A 20,024-nucleotide genomic window follows, 5' to 3' on the forward strand; every position below is an offset into this window, starting at 1 on the left:
TACTGAAAACAGCGTATTTCAGTGATACTGGCATGACTAAACTGCTGATCACTGCCAATTAGCTAGAATAATCCTGTTAGCAATAGCTCAACTGTTCAATTATAAATCTCTTCAACGCTAATTGTATTTGAAGTTCTTTCCATCACTAACTCCTTTTGTACCATGATGAAAGCCTGTGAAAACGCTCATCAATTAAACAGCTGATATAACAAACAATCCCCTTTTAACCCTTTACAACCTCACTGCTATAAAAAGAGCACTGGATATTAATCATCATCTATTGACCAAGGTCCTGCATCATTTTATCGTTTTATGGTAAACGTTCTTTTGCCATGGCAAGATGCACAGCTTAAACAATACCAAGTCTTACTGACAGTTGTCACATAAACCCATCTGAGAAAGTAGGAAAACAAAACCTTTGTTGTGGTTCTTTGTCAAGCATATAACTTAAATTGACGTGCGCACCCATCTGTTAAAATGAAACTATGCTCACTTCTTTCTTATTGCTATTTAATTTGTACAAGAGCAGCACGTTGGCAAGAAATGCTCAGCTGAATCCCAGCAGAATCGACAGCACGTTCAAAATTATTGCGTTGCTTTGGTAAGCTTTGGGTGAACTCTGGGTGACCAAATCGAAATGGACAACACAGGGGAGTTTTCATTAAATAAATTTATTTGTTAAAATAATTTAACTCCAAATACAACTGCTGAGTTTGCATTGAGTTCTATGTACAATTCTTGTTTTATTTGAAACATCAAGGTTTTAACAACTGACATTGTTACAAAACAAACTGTTGCCTCATTTTTTTTTTAAGTTGCCAGTTGTAGTAGAGCTCAACAGTTATCTGTGAAATACATTAATTCACCTCTGGGAAACTCCAAATCAACAGCGTTAAGCCTGGTTCCAGCACCCACTTCAGTCTTTCTTCAAACCCTGATCAAGAATCAACAGATGCACAACAATGCAGATAAAAGCCTCCTGCAGTCGTCAAACATTGGCTTTTGTTGCGGAGTTTCACAATTAAAGCCTAACCAGTGCTTTGACGGCACACTGGCAAAAACGAAAATAAAAATCAAAGTAAAAAACAAACATGCACAAACCCCCCCCAACCAAATGGCTGACATCTTTAGGCAACATTCTATACAGGAAAGCAAATACCAGTAGTTTTCCCACAGAAAAGTAATGGCAACTGTAGCACTGGGGTTAGGGAGAGGCTAGAACCAGAACAGAAAAAGTCACCAAGTCCTTTTGATGCTCTGAAGGGGCTGAGGGAGAACAAAAACAACAGTAAAAAAGCAACTATGTGTAATACTCTTGATTTGATTCCGTTTGTTTGGACCAGTTCTTGTGTGCACTTTTAAGGGAAAGAGGAAACAGTTGCTATCACTATCATAGCTTAAAAGAATAAAAGTTGCAACATTAAAAAAAAAGCACAATAAAAAAAAGAGGAGAAATGCTGTTTTTGTAGAAAAGGACAAAGCTCTACAAGAACAGCCAAAGGAAAAAGCGGGTCTTTGGAACAAATCATAATATTTTAAGGCATGTTATAAGAACTTTTCAAAGATTGTAATTGGCAATCCTTTCAGGGTACAAATTAAACAACGAGCATGAGTCCCACACAAGGGAGGCCGCAGAAGCGCTGTGTGGCTCACTCACCCACCTTCCTGCTACCCCTGGATTTTGGAAAAAATCTCTGTGAAGTGCAACTGTCATTGATTCAAGCTCCACTATCTTCACATTAGTGGAAATACAAATAGTGCATAACTACTTCCTCAGAATTATAAGAAAAAAGCAACAGTTATGCTCCCCCTCTCTCCTCCCCCCCTGCCCTGCAGTATTGCATGAGAGCATACACAAATCTGAGTTTCAGAAATTGTGAAAGTGTAATGTGAAAGTAAGATCAGGGTGTATTTTCATTAGTATCTTCTGTTAGGAATTCCACTTGCAATTCTTCTTATATTAGAAGCTCATCCGTTTATCTGTTTTATATTATCAACTCCATGTTAGGCCATTCACATTGTACTTCATGCCATTTTCTTGGCCGATGAACGAGGTAAGATTTTAACACCTCTGTAAATAACATTGCATAACATGCACTTCTAAGTTTTATGGGGCTTTTAATCCTTTTTTGAGTGCTTATGCAGTGGATCTTGCACTGAAAAGCTATTTTACAGATAGGCTGTGCTGCTTAATAACTGGATATCTGAAAAATTACACTATCACCAATTCAGTATCTGAAACCTTGCTTAAGCATGGTGGCTGAAACGGGCAGATGGAGGGGGGGGGGAGGGGGAGGGAAGAGAACATTCATACCATCTAGTTTAGGCATAGAAGTGACTCAGAGGACCGAAGATAAAAGCCTAAGCTTTGCTATATAGTCAATGGAAAGAGGTAGGTGCCTCTAGGAGGGCAATTCAGAGCACCCAAAGTGGGCATTCAGATGCCAGAAATAAACGGTGTGAATATCTCAAGGAGAACTAAGTACAGTAACAAAAGTTCCAAAAGGTAGATGGGAAGAAGGGCTATATTAACGTTCGAGTAAGGCATGATGTCTCGTGACATCTAATGCCCTTCGATCCATTGGCTGTAGAAAGGTTTTGAGAAATTAAGGGCAGAGATGGTCCGTTCTCTTCGATTAATATGATTTCCTTAGCTTACCATCCACTGAACTACAATTTAAACGTTAAGAATGCATATGAAAATCTGCTAAGTGTGCTGTACAAAGTTTCCTTTGTAGAAGATGAGAGCATTTTTAGGCAGTTCTGCAGATGAAGGCAAAACTCTCGAACCTAACTCCAATTACAGCATTTCTAAGGGTCATATACACACACACATACACACTCAACATACACACACAGCCCAGCACCCCTGTTTTCACTCATTTAAACACAAGGAACTACACTGTTACTGCACAAGATTGAAAAACTAATGAACGCATGGTGTTATTTAGACCACAGGCTCAGTGACTCTGTATTTTTATGGCCAATTTTACCTATAAGAGATCCAGCTCAAGACGATCTCTCCAGCATGTAAAACCTAAACATTGTGATTGAAAACTTCTCTATACTTTGATTGTAAGACTTCAGAATAGGTATTTTTGTGCCATTAGTCATGCAAATGATAAATACTTCACTGCTATGAAACTAGCAAGCCAGAGCTCGAGCATCCTTTCAAAATAAAATATTTGCTCCCACCATTTAACACTCAAATAATTGGGGCAATCTTTGAATGGTGTGTCTCAGGCAATTAAAGAGCCATTTCCACACTCACTTAAGGAATCATAACTGTAACTATTTCAGCTCTGAACCAAATGATTTTACACGGTTATCCAATTTAAGTTTTCGTCATTAAAGCTATGAAATAGCAAACTTGATTTTCAAAGGTTTGTTAGGGATCCCACCAGAGAACGTAGCCCTTAAAGGCAAGAAAAAACTGTTGTCTTTAACAAACTTAAAGATGCAGGATGTTCATACTGTCCCATGAGGTTTCTGCAGAAGGGAACATATGGATGCAACATGGCTTAATTTTCCTTACAAGATGGTACTAGTTAATCTATTAAAGTGTTCCTTGTTAATAAGGCTCAGCAATTTTTTCATCACAGTTGCTTCCTCCTGGTTCAGTAAAGTGATAAATAAAGATGCTTCCTGCTTTGTAAACAGAGGGTTTGTTTGGCTTTTTGCAGACCAAAACCTGAAGTGATCCTCCATTTTTGAGCAGCAAAACGAAAGATTGAAAACATTCCAATGCCATACTGTTTCTTCACCTGTCACCTGCTTGCAGATCTTGCCTCTCGCTTCACTCACTGATGCAATGTACTCTATTTCAAGATGTGGGATAAAGTGTAGAAATAATAGCATCAATTTTGAAAAAAATCCAAACAATATAGGTCTCTGGTAACCTCTTCCTCTAACACTGTCAGAAGTTCAGGTGAAATCAACACAGTTGAACAAACTTGGCCACAAGTGATAGCGCACGTCCCAAAGCACAGCAATTAAATGCTCATAGACTTAGCTCTCCTTTTGCACTTATGCTAGTTGCAAATGGTCTTCAAGGACATCCTCTTCACCGCTCTAGTTCCCCACCTCCAAGGCTTTCCAACTTCTTTGCAAAAAGTTGCTGTCATTGCTGTTGGACATGATAACACGTACGCTCAAATGGAACGACCCTGTAGATCGACTGGCTATGCCGTAACATTGCAGGTACTCAAAGGGAAAAACGGGTGAGATGTGGTCATTGAACCCAATTATATTCAGAGTCAGTGATTGACTTCCAATGCTCAGCTCTGAGTTAATGTTGCTACTTCACTACAGATGTATTTCAAGTGACCCACAAACCAGGAAGTGAAGTAGACAGTTTTACCACCTTACAAAATTTCTTCAAATTTAAGTCCAGGTTAGGTCATTTTTAATGCTATTGTATATTACATGCAGAACAGCATGGATCATCTTTGTCTGGCTGTGCTGCATAGTTCATTTGTCTAACAATTTCTGCGAAGAGCTCATCCACCATCGTTTTACTTTTAGCAGAGGTCTCCATAAAAGGGCAGCCCCACTCTTCAGCTAAGGCTCTGCCTTCATTCGATGACACTTCTCTCTCACTTTCCAGGTCCACTTTATTACCAACCAGAATTACAGGCACCTTCTCATACCTGCAGTTAAAAAACAAAAAATCCACAGTGATAGTTATATTTCAGAGAAGAACATATTCAAATGTGTAAGCATCTATTTGCAAACAGTACCTGACATGGAAGACATTTGGGCAATGAAATTTTTACACTGAAGAAAATGCCTCACATATTAGAATAATAAATCATTCTAGTGATTTATTGCACATCTTTTCTCCCAGTTTTCTTGAAGTTTAGGTGAAGTTTACCTTCCACCACGAAACCTGCCTGGAGCGCTTCCACACTGCAAAAGCAGGTACTATAATCATATTTTCCATATTGTTCATCTCAGAGCGCAAGAAAAAGAGTGAAGTTCAAGTCTCTCTCCAACATTACATCTTCCTTCTCCGTGAACAGGCAGCATACTGCATTTCTTGCTTGCAATAAGGGAGATGCATCATTCTCCCTTTCAAAGGTACATCTACCATTGGCTAATATATACAGAATTCTCAGATGAGCAATAAATGGGAGAAAACTAAACTGCCAGTAAAATTCATGTGAAATTTCAGGCAGTCCACTTCAAGTACTTTCTACACACACAAGTAGTGATATATAAAAACATGCATTAGCTAATACAGAAGATACAACTTTTTTCTTTCAGTATTCATACTGTTACGCCAGTTATACATGCTGAAAAGAAAAAGAAATACCAGGCAATACTACCACAGTTCTTAGGAGTTTATTACTTTGCACATCCCTGTGAAAGGATCCTTGCCTTTTCCTTCTGATTAACATGCCTGTTTTTTACTATTTTTTCTCCTCCATCCTCACGTGCATAAAACCCTTCTTCACAGAGCTAAGCAAATGTTTAGTCAGGTTTTAAATTTACATATTTGACATAACAGAGAAGACAACACTGGGCCGATTTCCAAAACACTCTCAACACTGGTTTTCTCAAAAAAGCAACAAGGACTGAGAGAAAAACTGATTACAGTTCTTAACATTTAAACTGAATTAAGATCCAAGAGAAACAAGATGGCTCTCTCTTAATACAAACCCAACTTTCTACTTTGTGTTAGGTCAGTAGCACTCAAATCAGTCAAAGGATTTGAGCAAGACCAAGCTGCAGACAGACAACACTCATTGCTACTACCTGCAGCAGTTTATGATGTTACACATGACACCTATACATCAACTATTTACCTCTTTCTTCCTGCTTTCCAGGTAGGGCAGCAGAGTGGAGCTGGTGCAGGTACCCCTGCAGCTTGTGCTAACCCACCAGAGATGAAGGAATTAAGCTGTCAAGTCTCTGCACGGAAACAGAACCTCTGTGCTCCTGTTGACACAAGGCTTGTGGGCTCCAAGTCAAAGGGTATGAGGACAGTAAATTCTCACACCAGTCAGTATCCAAAATTGATCCAAGCACGTCATAGGATGCAAGTAAAATTTTAAGCTTTCTTATGACTCTCTGCCAACTCTGAGCGCACCACTCAAATCTAGAGTCTAAGGCCACGGTCGTTAACTGTAGAGGAATCCCCTCACTTTCTCACCATTTATCCTACCCTCGTTTACCACCTGAACAGATGCAGTCCATTTCTTACTCTCTACATACACACTTCAGCACAATGATACCTTTGGAACTATTAGGAGAGCTAAGTTGCCATTAAGTAACAAAACACACAAAAGCATCTTGAAAATCTGTCCTCCCGCATTTGAACACACGATAGCATAGTCTTTAATTACATGGATGGTGTTCAACAATTGAGTACTTCTTAATCTTTGTTATCCAGGTGCATGAATCTTATTTTATTCACTGTACAGTATTAAATCCTTCAGTGGAAGCAGGATCAGCTTCACCGTATGTTGTGATATCTAAGGGCCCCAAAGCATAAACTTTCTTCTACTACTTCTAGATATTCTCCATTGTCTCGATTTTACAAGTGAGAATAAGGAAGAAATTCAAAGCAGTCACTTGAGAGGCATTCTGCAAAGTGGATGAGCCACAGTTAAAACAACACCACTTCTTCTCATTCTGCACAATTGCTCCGATTTACTGACAAACAAGAGGAAAAAAAGCCCACACACTTGTTGCAGATTTACAGACAGCTCCACTAAAATATTAGGGTAAATTATTAGGATTTAAGAACCCTAGAAAAGGAGGGCAACTAACTAAGGACTTGAGGCACTATTTGCTATGAGTGCTCAGCATCTGAGAAGTGAAGGGGTGGAGATAGAAATTTAGTAGTGGAGGACACAAAGATGAATTGACGAGCTGACAAGACAGATATAAAAAAAAATAATTGAATTTACTTACACAGCATCATCTAGGAGCTACTACACAGGACAGAATCACTTTTCTGTATTGGTTTTTCTTGCCTTTACAGCTTGTGTTTGCCTTGTTCACTGCCTACCTTCACCACTTCAAAAGAGATTGAAATCCTACAGTCAATAGTCTTATGTATCTTATAATCGATGTTCATCCAATGACAACTTTATAACATTAAGTTGTGTAAAAGAACAAAGTTTCTGCAAAATCCTCATGTTGCCTTGTCAAATTCTTCCTCAAAGGGCAAAAATAAGGTTGGCTTTTTTATAAAATACATCCTTTATTACCTCATTTTTGAGTAGTCAAATTTACAAAGCAAATATATAAAGTACGTGTAAATTCAGCGTGCCTTTTAAAATGTATATGAATTCAAAACATACATATATATATACGCATATATATATATACACACACACTCTATGATTTTTCATTCAGAATACAAAGATCAGCCATTACTCATCATCAAGATGAATGCAGACTGGAACATCACAATATTCCAGACCATGGATACTGAGCAGACGACTTGCTGCAGTATGGGTTTATTAGCTCCATTTCAGTACCAGTCCTGCCATAGTAGATGTCTGCGTGTTATATTCTCCATATAGCAAGATGACGACGACAGACCACCATCCTCTTACCAATAGTCCCAGGTTGCTCAGTCTTTCCTCTTACAGAAGAAGTTCCAGGCCCCTCATCACCAAGCTGCTCTCCGCCATCTACTAGCACTCCTGGTATCTCAAGAGGTCCTAGAGGATTGGAGACTTGCCAATGTGACTCTCACCTACAAGAAGGGCTGTAGGGAGGTTCTAGGGAACTACAGGTCTGTCAGGCTGACCTCAGTAACAGGGAATGTTAGGGACCAAATCATCCTGGGAGAGATCACACAGCAAGTGTATGGCATCCAGGGCATCAGGCCCAGCCAGCATGGGTTCATGAAAGGCAGACTGTGCTTGATCAACCTCATCTCCTTCCATAACTGGGTGACCAGACTGGTAGACAAGGGAAAGACTATCGATATAGTCTACCGAGGGAAAGACTATTGATATAGTCTACCTAGACTTCAGCAAAGCCTTTGACACAATCTCTCACAGTATTCTCCTGGGGAAACTGGCTGTCTGTGGCCTGGACAGGTCTACCCTTCTTTGGGTAAGGAACTGGCTAGAGAGCCATGTCCAACGGGTAGTGGTTAATGGAGTTAAGTCCAGCTGGCAACCCATTACAAGTTGTGTCCCCCAGGGGTCAGTACTGGGGCCCATCTTGTTTAATATCTTTACTGATGACTTAGATGAGGGGCTTGAGCGCACCCTCAGTAAGTTTGCAGATGACACCAAATAGAGAGGTGGTGTCGATCTGCCTGAGGGTAGGGAGGCCCTTCAGAGGGATCTAGATAAGCTGGATCACTGGGCTGAAGTGAATGGGATAAAGTTCAACAAGACCAAGATTCAACAGATTCAACGTGCCGGATCCTGCACTTTGGGCACAACAATCCCATGTAGTGCTACAGGCTTGGGGATGAGTGGCTGGATGACGTGATGATGTGAAGAGGAAAGGAACCTGGGGGTGTTGGTTAATGCTCAGCTGAACATGAGCCAACAATGTGCCCAGGTGGCCAAGAGAGCCAATGGCATCCAACAGCATCCAGAGAAGGGCAACGAAACTTGTGAGGTGAGGACACTGAAGGAGCTGGGGTTGTTCAGTCTGGAGGAGGCTCAGGGGAGACCTCACTGCACTCTATAACTGCCTGAAGGGAGGTTGTGATGAAAAGGGATTTGGCCTCTTCTCCCAGGCAACAAACAGGACCTGGGGAAATGGCCACAAGTTGTACCAGAGGAGGTTTAGGTTGGACATAAGGAAGAACTTTTTCTCTCAGAGAGTGGTCAGGCACTGCAATGGCTGCCCAGGGAGGTGGTGGAGTCGCCGTCCCTGGCAGTGTTCAAGAGGCTCCTGGATGAGGAGCTGCGAGATGTGGTTTAGTGCTTGTGGTGGCAATGGTGATGAGGGGAAGGACTAGATGATCTTGTAGGTCCTTTCCAACCTTGTGATTCTATGATTCTATGATCTTTGTAGGCCTCCACAGGACTATTTCTAGAACAAGTTCCCTGTCTTTTTGAATAGAGGCCAGAACTAGACACAGTACTGCAGATGTGACCTTACCAGGGCAGAGTAAAGGGGGAGGATCATCTTCCTTGACCTGCTGGCCATGCTCTTTTTAATGCACTCCAGGATACCATTGACCTTCTTGGCCACAAAGGCACATTGATGGCTCATGACAAACCTGTTGCCCACCAGAACACCCAGGTCTCCTCTGCAGGAGGACAGCTCCTAATGAGTACTGATGCATGCAGTTATTCCTGCCCATGTGCAGGACTCTACCTTTCCCTTGCTGAACCTCACTAGGCTCCCCTCTGCCCAAATTGAGTGAAGGTACCACTTGCCATTCTCATTACTTTGCAGTGCCTGGGTTTCAGCATACAACAACCCAGATGGTGTGCAGCCACATGGCCCACAACAAGAAAGGGCTATTTGTCAAATACAGCAGAACGACGTGATTCTAATGAAATCTGAAGGGAAGAAGAACATCTCTTCCCCACAGGCTTTTCACCCTGTGGATTTTAGTGACCCAACATGAAAATTGCTTTATGAAAGGAAAAAGAACAAGAAAAAACTGTCCTGCAATGCTTAAACATCAATGCAGAACCTTTCTGTGTAATTACAAAAATCAAGCTCAGAAATCCACAAATCCTTCCAAAAGCTTCAAGCTGGATCTAACCTACTGACAAACACAGTCCCAAAACAGACAGCATGGTCTTTATTCTATTCAACTCTGTATCAGTATTCAGCAAATTCCATCTCAGTATATACCTACCAGATTTTATATCAGCAGAATAAAAAGTCTAAAATGCCATTGCCTCAACTAGAGCCCTGAAAAACACAGAAATTGTTGCTGCTGCCACCCTGGGATGTGCAATAGGGCAGCTGTCCCCTGCAGGAGCCATGTATCTCTCACCTTTTAGGGCAGCCTCTTCCCCCACCTGTCCCCTTCACATGAGAGAAGCAGAACATTGCTGCCTCTCATTCCTGGAACAGAAAAATCCAATTTTCTCAGTGCTGCTGTAAAGCTTTGAGCAGCACTGATCTTTCCTAATGAAAAGGATGAGGGCCATGTGAAAATGAGAACTGCTGCCTGTTCCTCTACATCAGTGCAGTGAAGTATGTATTCTAGGGCAAACATCACAGCGGAGCTTAAAAGAAATATACTCAGATGTAACACAGGAAGATTTGACTTTTCAAGACCTCCTAGGGAACAAATTTTTGCAAGATCAATTACATGCATCTGTACAGCATGCTTTAGGAACAAGGTACATCACCCTGCTTAAATGACTTTGCCAACTTAGGCTCCAATATGATGGATGCCAAGCAGCATCAACTCCTGAAGGTAGAACCCAGCTGAGATCACCTGCAGCCCCATGAAAGACACTGGAGCAGTCAAATACCATCAGATCTAGAATGTCACTACTGGCAAGATTCAGTCCTTGCTCCACAGACGCAACCAATACATACTTATCAGTCCCAGATAACATAAATCAAGGCTTAAAAAAAACCTACCCTGGTGGTATCCATCTTCACGAGCTTCTGGGACTGAGGCCAGAGTAAATACCTCGGTTTTCCCAAGGATGGACACTGCAGTCACACGGAGCCAGGAAATACATAGACTTTAAATGTTTAATACAGCTCAGCTACACACCACTGACCACGCAGACTCACATGCCACAGTGATAAACAGTTTTTATATTTTATCTTAGCTTACATGGCACGCACACGCAGGTTTCTGTTTAGATTAATATGTATACTTTGAGTAACAGCTTAATTAACTTGTTAAACATTTAGAAAGTCTCCAGATGAATGGTATGTAAATGACCCGCATAGATTTTTACCTCGCATTTTTCTACCTCCAGCTTTATTCAGAAAGGGAAAAACAGAGGCAGTACCCAACAGCACATCTGAATTGCTTTCACATTTACAAGGTAACTCTCACATTTCTGGTTAGAGCTGTCGCAGGCTAAAGATGAAAAAGATGGTGTGAAGTGAAAACATAATAAAATGAGGAACAGAAAGTAAGAATTGAAAAGTATACCTCGAGCTGACTAATAGATCTCATTTCCTTAAACTGTACTAGAGATTGCCCAGTACCCCTAAAACTGTAAAGTAAATAAATAAATGGGGCACTGGATCAGTACAGGAGAAGACAAAAGCTCAGAAGGGTTCCTGCTTTTTAATTGTATCTTCAGGAAAACACTGCATTTTTCTAGGATTTTTGCCTGAGCTTCACACCAAAGCCAAACACATTCAACCAAGATGCAGAAATGTTCTGTATAATAAGAACAAATACAAAGAAAAAATGCTTTCTTGAAGACTGTTTTTATGACTACCTTAATTCCCATTGAACGTTACAAAAAGATAAATGGGCTTCCAGCTTTACATGTTAAATGCAAGACCACCGAAACACAAAAGACACCTATCAATGATAACATTTCCTAATCATCAAAAGGAGCCTTCAGTTTGAAACCACATTTGTTATCTTCATAGGCATTATGTGCTTTTTGCCCTCTCTTCCTTTTTTGATGGTGTTTGTGACACGTTTCATATTATTTCAAAAAGAAAAGCCATTGAAATGGTAAAGATACTACAGAAAACGATGGCAAAATTAGAAAGTCAGAAAAAAAATAATCATTCTTTACTTCAGGCTTACAGAAAAAATGTGATAAGAATCTTGCCAAACGACACAGTAAAATAGTTCTGGGCACTATGAAATGAAGTACCATAAATAGCAGTTTAATTTATTATACTGTTTACTGATTCATATGTATCTATTACTAAACATTATTTTGTAATGTAGCTTGCAAATTTTGCCTGCCTGCAGTAAATCTGTCATAACTCCAAGTTTCCTTGTCAAGAGAAAGAATTTATTCCAAGACGTTTTCTTACCCCTTTTTGCAAAATTCCCTGGATGTTTCACATAAAATCCTCAACAATTAAAAATAAATCTGCTTACCTTAAGAAACGTAGCCAGAGAGAACATTTCCCTTTTTCCAGACCCTGATTCCTTGTATTTTGATGGTTTTAAGAATTTTAACATCATGAGTTAAATCAACAGCACACCAGTCTACAGAACTTTTTTCCGCACGGATTTCTACAGATACATGCCAATGAAGATGTGCTTGTACCTGTATACATAAATCAAGTGTGTTAGGAGACAATATATATATATATATACAAATCTAAAAGTAAGTAGGTTTCTGCAGTTTGAGCTCTCCACAATACAGAAGTTACTGCAGATTCTCAGATGAATCTGAAACTAACAGCTGTAAAACAAGTAATTCCAGTCTGCCAATTAATTGCATTTAATATTCAGTTTCATAAGCTATATTGTGCAAGGATTTAATTACTTAAGCAACAACTTGCACCTAAAAAAAAAAAGTCTTAAAATCATTTCTATAAATGAGGAGATGTTAAAGAGCATATTGGAACCCCACTGCAATTAGGGGGCTGAGTCATGAATTATTTTGCTATACAGAACAGTGCATGGCCTAATTGCAGTAACGGGGATCTAACATTTCATTCTAGGCTTTGACATGAACTCTATGTATAGCCTTCGGGAAACAAACTGCAGATGGGTAGACGGAGGATAACTGCATACAGTCAGGATAATTGTACTTACTCACTGGACATCAAATTAATAATTGTAAAATGACTTGAGGAGTGATATTAGCAAAATAAATAACCACCACACCACAGTGCTTTTGAGAAGACTTCTGAAACTGTTCTTGGACATGAAACTTTCTGGAAATAAACCAACTCAACTTCAATTAAATACTTAAAAAAGCCAATTCAGTTCACTGGTTGTTATAGTTTGCTTACATTTCCTAGTGTGGTTTCAAAGTGTAACAAAAGAGTTCAGTCAACTCTAGTTTTGCTGAAACTGTCTGACAGGCTCACAACTGCTACAGTCTAGTTAGTATTAGAGGAAACAGTTGTCTTCCAACCAACAGCCAAAGAAACAAAAGCCAATGTAATGAAGCACTCTATTTGCTTCCCAATTGTTCCAAGTGCATTTGAACCAAAGTTCACTATTTCTTGGCAGCTCTCGGCTGACAACTTGCAAGGGACGTGAACAGTAGATGATATTACCCTTTGCCATGTACTCAAACTGCACCTAACAAACCAACATTCTTTTTCTGCAACAGAAGCAATGGGATGATGCATGTCATCTACATACGTATGCTTGGCACTAACGAATTTTCCAAGCCATTTCCAATCACTCTGGAGAGAAATTCTCATTAGAGGATTGATACATCTAAGATGTCACATGTGAACAGAGCAGTAACAACTCTCTTCCAGACATTCGGCTTGCTCCCACAGGTGACCACAGATAACATCTCTGTCTGTAGCTTGTTCACTTGCTTGAACTGTAGAGCTTAGAGTTTAAGCAAGAGCGCAAGAGTTCCCACAGCAAGAAAGCCTGGAAATTCAATGGCCTACCTACACACCCCAACTGGAGAATTCAATATTCATTCACCTAAAGTATTGAACCGGTTCTAAAGAAAAATCAGCAAGATCTTTGGAAGACTTCCACCTCAACAAGTTCACAGACACCCACATATGTTTGTAATTGCATCCAGTGACATCCAGTTCCCTCCAGGTAAGGATCCAGCATAGGAAGGGGCAGGCCAGCAGCCCTTTTAGTACTGGAGCTTGGCAACAATGAGTCCATGCCACAGGTAACACTAATACTCATCCACTGGCAGTTCAGATGTCTGACAACCTTAGCAAGCAAGAGGTTAGCTTTCACCTTAAAAGGATGTAGCATTTCTTAGTGTCTGTCACTGCAATTCACATCTAATGCTGCAGTCAACTATCAGCACTGAAAAGACTCTAAGAGACATACAACACCTACGTGCTTAGCAGGAGGTTTGCTCTGAGCATGTGCATACAGTATTTTAATCCTTGTGTTCCTTCTTTAGGCCAAAGTTCTTGTCTTATACAATAGAATATCAATATTGTCTTACTGAAATCCTGAAGTGTAGTCATATTTAACAACTCAAACACTGGAATTTTCAAGTAAGAATTTTCTATTTCTTGGTAGAACTTAAGCAGCAATAGCCACGAGTACAAAACATAATGCAAGTATTTTTACCTGATTTTTTTTTCATAATGACTAGTTCTCTTGTTTCTGACATACTTCCAATGCAGCAAGGAAAGAAATTAAAATCAGAATATCCTACAAACTGGAGATTCTCACAGCTACATCCGTTCCATTTAATTACTGTCTCATAGTTTAAGAGACAGGTTTATGTGGAAAGAAGTCTATTTACCTCAGAAACTATGAGCATATAAGGCACAGTATAGCTGCTTAAATACAAGGCTCTTGCTTAAAATTTCCAGATACATTAATTCTGAGCATCTAATTTTTCAAAAAACACCATAACTACCTGTAGCAATGGCCCAACACCTCGAAAATTAGGCTGCATATTTAAGCACTTTGAACTTTGAATTCATAACTGAAAATTATTCTTAATGACTGTATTAGTGTTCTGACCTTAAATGTCATCAAGCTATATACAATGGTTCTGTAATAATGTTTATTGCAATGAGCATGACTGGATACATCAAGGGTTTTGGTAGCTATCAAACAAACAACATGAAGATACTACAATTAAGCAGAAAATCCTACAATTACAGAGACTAGCACCTATCTTCGATTTGTACTTTAAACTCTCAAGAAAGGCAGTTCTTCAAGATAACCATTTCTTCACTTTCCAGACTTAACCACTTAAGAGTTACATTTTACCCTCTGACTCTTAACAGAAAACACATTAGTATCAAGTGAGAGGAGTGCTGAGGTGATGCAGGAGATGTGGGCTCAGGGCCATACCCTGCAACAGGCTTTCCCACCCAACTTCTACCAAGTCCCTTAAACTCTGTACCTCTGACCTCCATTTGGAAAACCAGTCTTAGCCTCCAAATGCCTATAGCACATAACTATTGCTGAAGCCTTCCATCCTTGGTGACAGAGGTCATCCAAGCATCCCGATGAGCATGCTGGCAAGTTTGTTCTCTCCAAGAGAGGAACATCCTGCATATTAGCTATTCTCAGCAACTCACTATATAACAGCACAAATCTTTGGGTTCTTTACAAGTACTGAGAACAGATACACGAGAGCAAATTCTGCACATCCAGCTTGCCAGCAGAAACAGAAAAGCCACTAAATTACGCAGGCATCATGGCAAGAGCAAAGAACTTCAGCATAAAGTTTGGTAATTCATTGGAACAGGCTGATCTGGAAAGCAGCAAACACCTCCAGGAACAGTGACTCCAAGAAGCTGGAAGACATGACACTGAGGGACATGGTTAGTGGACATGTAGGTGATGGGTTGACGGGTAGACATGATGATCTTAGTGATGATTCTTTGGGGAAGAACACCAGGGATGTTGTCTCACTTCAACTACACAGGCTGGAGCAGAAGCAACAGAGCTCATGGTATCTATAAACGTATACAGACACTGAGAGATTTCTCCTCTTCTCTGGGTTCCCATACAGCAAACTCGTGGAAGTTTTGTAATAAATTTTTGATTATCAGAGAGCTGGAGCACCTCTCCTATGAGGAAAGGTTGAAGGAACTGGGCTTGTTTAGCTTGGAGAGGAGAAGGCTCCAGGGAGACCTCACTGAGGCCTTCCAGTACATGAAGGAAGCATAAAAACAGCAGGGAGAACGGCTGTTTTCATGGGTGGATAGTGACAGGACAAAGGGGAATGGTCTTAAACTGAGACAGGAGAGGTTTAGGTTAGATATTAGGAGAAAGTTTTTCACACAGAGGGTGGTGACGCACTGGAACAGGTTGCCCAAGGAGGCTGTGGATGCCCCATCCCTGGAGGCATTCAAGGCCAGGCTGGATGTGGCTCTGGGCAGCCTGGTCTGGTGGTTGGTGACCCTGCACATAGCAGGGGGTTGAAACTGGATGATCATTGTGGTCCTTTTCAACCCAGGCCATTCTATGATTCTATGAAATCAGCTTGCTCTGAGGGTATGGGATTGCATACAAATCTTTGCAAAGGCAAGGAAAAAAATGCAGATACCTATTAAAAGCAATACAAGCCTCTTTTACACCATAAAGCAAATCTATTGAGTCCAACTGTTTCATACTTTTAGTTTATTAAATCACTGTGTTCATAAAACCTAAGTGACCCTAGCATGCATTACCATTTATCTAGCAATCCACAGTTTGTCACAAGTCTCTCAGAACTGTATTCCTTGAAATGTAAATGTTCATATGAATTATGGTAGGATTTAAAATGTACTATAAACTTAGTGCATAAGGTAGCACTGACAAAGAGGGGGACAGAAAGTCACCAAATAGATTTGTACCAATCCAGATACATCAAAGTGTATGCCTGTAGATGGGTTAGAGAAAAAGCTTTGAGACAAAAAATATTGGCAGTATTTGAACTGGGAGAGCTGAAGCAGCATCTTGCCCTTATGTGAAGTGTATAAACAGCAAGAAATTTATGGTAACAAAAGTAGGTCTACTTTCCTATAGATTTGGTCAATAGTGATATGTAAAGTTACTGTTTTTCCTTTTGCTCAGTACTTTCTCAGCTATTTTCCTCTCCAGTCTCCAACTAGAGTTCAGCACATGCCACAGCTTTTCCCCACAGGCTGAGCACTAACAGGATCTCTCTTCCACCTATAGCTCAGCAAGAACTTAAATCAGTATTTAGATCCCTAATTCTTCCCAGACTTAGAACTATAGCATCACTGGGATGAAAGGGACCTCAGGCAGTCTCCAGTCCAACTCCTTGCTCAGCAGAAGGTCTGATAGGGGACCTTCAACCAGCCCATGTGGAGCCACATATACAGTTGGGTGCTGACAGCCTCTAGCAAGGGACCTTCCACAACCTCTTTTGGAACATGTCTCAGCACTTGATTTAGTTCAACTTCACCACAGAATTTAAAACTTATTGGCTGGTAAGGGAGGAAGATGAGACAAGCAGACAAGTGAGTTGTATAATGCTGGTTTCCAGAGACAAAGAGTTGAGAAACAAATGCCAAAGCCATAGAGCTACTTACAGCTATTAGTTTGAGTTGAGAACTATACCTACAGAACTCAAGGTAGGTATATATCCCATCATTATGAAAGCAAACTGACTGAATTAGATTTTACAAAAATTGACTGCAGCCCTGTGCATAAGTTAGCAGCAACTTCAGTCTCTTTTCCTTATTACATCAGTAGAGGTTATTAGCAAACAGATAAAGTGAAAATTTTGGCTAGCATAAATGATCAAATGCATAAGCCCTTCCAAAGGGCCGGATGATCACAATCCCATAAAGCATGATTTCACTCTTCAAAGTAAATACACTTAGATTACTTTAAACAATTTATAATCACTGATAAAATTCCCGCTGCAAAACTTATTTAAAACTATTCTAATAGGATTTTTTTCTAGCTCATCAGAATTACACTTTTACAAGTGTAGACCTATTTAAGAATAGGCCTAACAATTAATTCTTAACCTTCTTAATAGCATCACCTGCTCCCAGAGGATAAGAATTTAGGAACATCATGGCATTCCATCCAACTAGAACCACACAGCTTCTCAGTATCAAGGCAACAGCTTTCTTACTTCACTAAGTCAGAGCTGCTGATTTTTACCACTGCCTGGGTACATACCTCTGGAAACAGCTACAAGCCTGGATCACAGAACTCACAGACTGGAGAACAGCCCATGTTGGAAAGGGTCTCAGAAGATCAAGTCTGACCTTAAATATCTTATATAGTTATATAGTCCATATCTAAATGGATATGAACTGCATTTCCATAGTGCCTTTTGCTTTTTGAAGAATTTGACCTATTGCAGTCACCTAGCTCCAAGTTACTTAAAACTTAAGGAAAAGATAAATAAATAATGGGATGAAGAGGCAAACAACCTGATGAACTTCTGCTCTCTCATCAATCCTCACGTTCATCCTCAGGCAGATGAATATCACAGCATACGTGATCTGACACAGCCTGAAGAGAACTGGAGTGTCTAGAATGAAGCAGAGGCTTCCTTGTTACCCTAGTAACCACAGAATAATACAGTTTAATGTCCTTCAAGCTAATAAAAACATCCTACAATGCTTATCAGGAAACTCTGCAAAAAAAAAAAAATGCTCTGTTGAGACAGATTTTCCTCACAACAATACAATTATGTTATAACTCTGGGTATTATTTGTAAGACAGACAATTTTAAGGAGACTCCAAGCAACACAAGAATAGAGAACCAATTTAGGAGATAATACAACTTTCACCAATTTGTCTTTCACTTTGGAAGCAGCACTGTGCTTTCATACCTTTTTTATTATAATCAAACTTTCTTTTAAAGAAAGGTATAAAGTTTGTCACCAAGGAAAGCACACCATAAACTTACGGGTTACAGACTCAGTTATTTCATTAACAGATATCCTGGAAGCCTCTTTACTCCTACTGAGTTTCTACCATTTACCTTCTAACCAGAAGAAAAAACCCACCAACATGTGGTCATGACCTCAAAAGTTTGTGCAACTTACCTTAAATAATAATTTATTTCATTACTATAAGCCTGGTTTAGATACTCTGACTGTTCTGAAGGATTGCTTAGGACAAACTGAGCAGCAAGAATGTTTCTTATCCAGTTTTTGGAAGCGACCTCTTACCTTTAACAACTCAATATTTGATCCAGAGAAAATTGATCAGTCCATTACCTGAAGTTGTTTCTTTATCTAAACATCAATATACAAATTAAAAACTTCTAAAATCCTGAGAGTTTATTTTCTTAGGCTTTGGTTCATCTTCAAGTATTGCGTAGCTTCCCTCTACATACTACTTCTATGCTGACAATATGAAGTACGATTTACTCATAATCTCTATGTCGATCATAAACTTCTGACATAATTTTCTTAGGAAGTTATTTTGTTCTTTCTGCAATAAGACAAGTTTCAATTACAGAAAAAAAAAAAATCTCACAAACTATTTCCTTCTAAATCAACACCCTGAATATACTGGACTATTCTAGCATTCAGAACCTAGTAAGAAATTAATGTCTATAAAGTTATGTCAGTCGTAGGATATCCAGTACATAACACAGCAAAAAAATTCTTCCTTATGTGCATTTCAAATCTCATATTTGTGCAACTATTAAATGAAGTCAGCTAGAATGAGGAACTTGGGTATGCTCAACATCCCAGATGTTGAGCTATTTATATTTTAATTCATGCACAAATGTTAATTTCTTTGTGTTTCGTCTAGGTTAAAGAAAAATAAAGTTTTTCCCAGATGAGTTTCACTAACATGACTGACAGCCATTTTATTTGCTACCAAGACACTCTGTGGTACCTAAACCACCTTGAAGGTGGCTTTATTCTGCACGTTTCATCCTACTGGGCCATGTCTCCAGCAAGAAGACTGGCTGCCAGGCCTCCATCATCCCTCAGCTGCCCATGAGGCCACATCACCAGAGCTCTATCTGCATTGGCTGCTCAGGCTGGTGTCACAACCACAAGCACTGCCATGGCTTCTATCAGGCAAACAGGTGGAGGCTCAGCTGGCAGGAAGGACAGGCTTTGCTACATTACAGTGAGAACATGTGCAAAAGAAGGGAAAAGAAGAAAACTTTCACAACAAAAGGCTACATCTTTCAGTGACAACTTCTCTTCTGAGAGTGAAAAAGAAATCACAGAATGGCCCAGGCTGGAAGGGATCTCAAGGATCATGAATCTCCAACCTCCGTGCCACATGAAGGGCCACCAACTTCCACATTAAATATTGGACCTGGCTGTCCAAGGCTCCATCCAACCCAGCATCTACAACCTCTCTGGGCAGCCTGTTCCAGCACCTCACTGCTCTGTCTGTAAAGAATTTCCCCCTGACATCCAACCTAAATCTTCCCTCCCTCAACTTAAAACCATTTCCCCTTGTCCTGCCATTATCTACCCTGTTGAATCCCCTCCTGTTTGTAAGCTCCCTTTAGGTACTGAAAGGCTACCATGAGGTCACCCCGCAGCCAGGGGGTAAAAAA

At 40.0% G+C, this 20,024-nt stretch overlaps 1 protein-coding gene across 1 annotated transcript in view; it reads right to left on the reverse strand.

Annotated features, from left to right (window-relative positions):
* Positions 1–666: 666 nt before the first annotated feature.
* Positions 667–20,024, reverse strand: part of RAP2A (RAP2A, member of RAS oncogene family) — a 32,802-nt gene continuing 13,444 nt past the window's right edge. Inside the window, exon 2 of the mRNA XM_048933236.1 lies at positions 667–4,649. Coding sequence (XP_048789193.1) covers positions 4,412–4,649 — 238 coding nt within the window. The 3' untranslated portion in view covers positions 667–4,411. The remainder of the gene's footprint in view (positions 4,650–20,024) is intronic.

The sequence above is a fragment of the Lagopus muta genome, chromosome 1, assembly GCF_023343835.1.
Source record: "Lagopus muta isolate bLagMut1 chromosome 1, bLagMut1 primary, whole genome shotgun sequence".
In the NCBI taxonomy this organism is placed as follows: Eukaryota; Metazoa; Chordata; class Aves; order Galliformes; family Phasianidae; genus Lagopus; species Lagopus muta.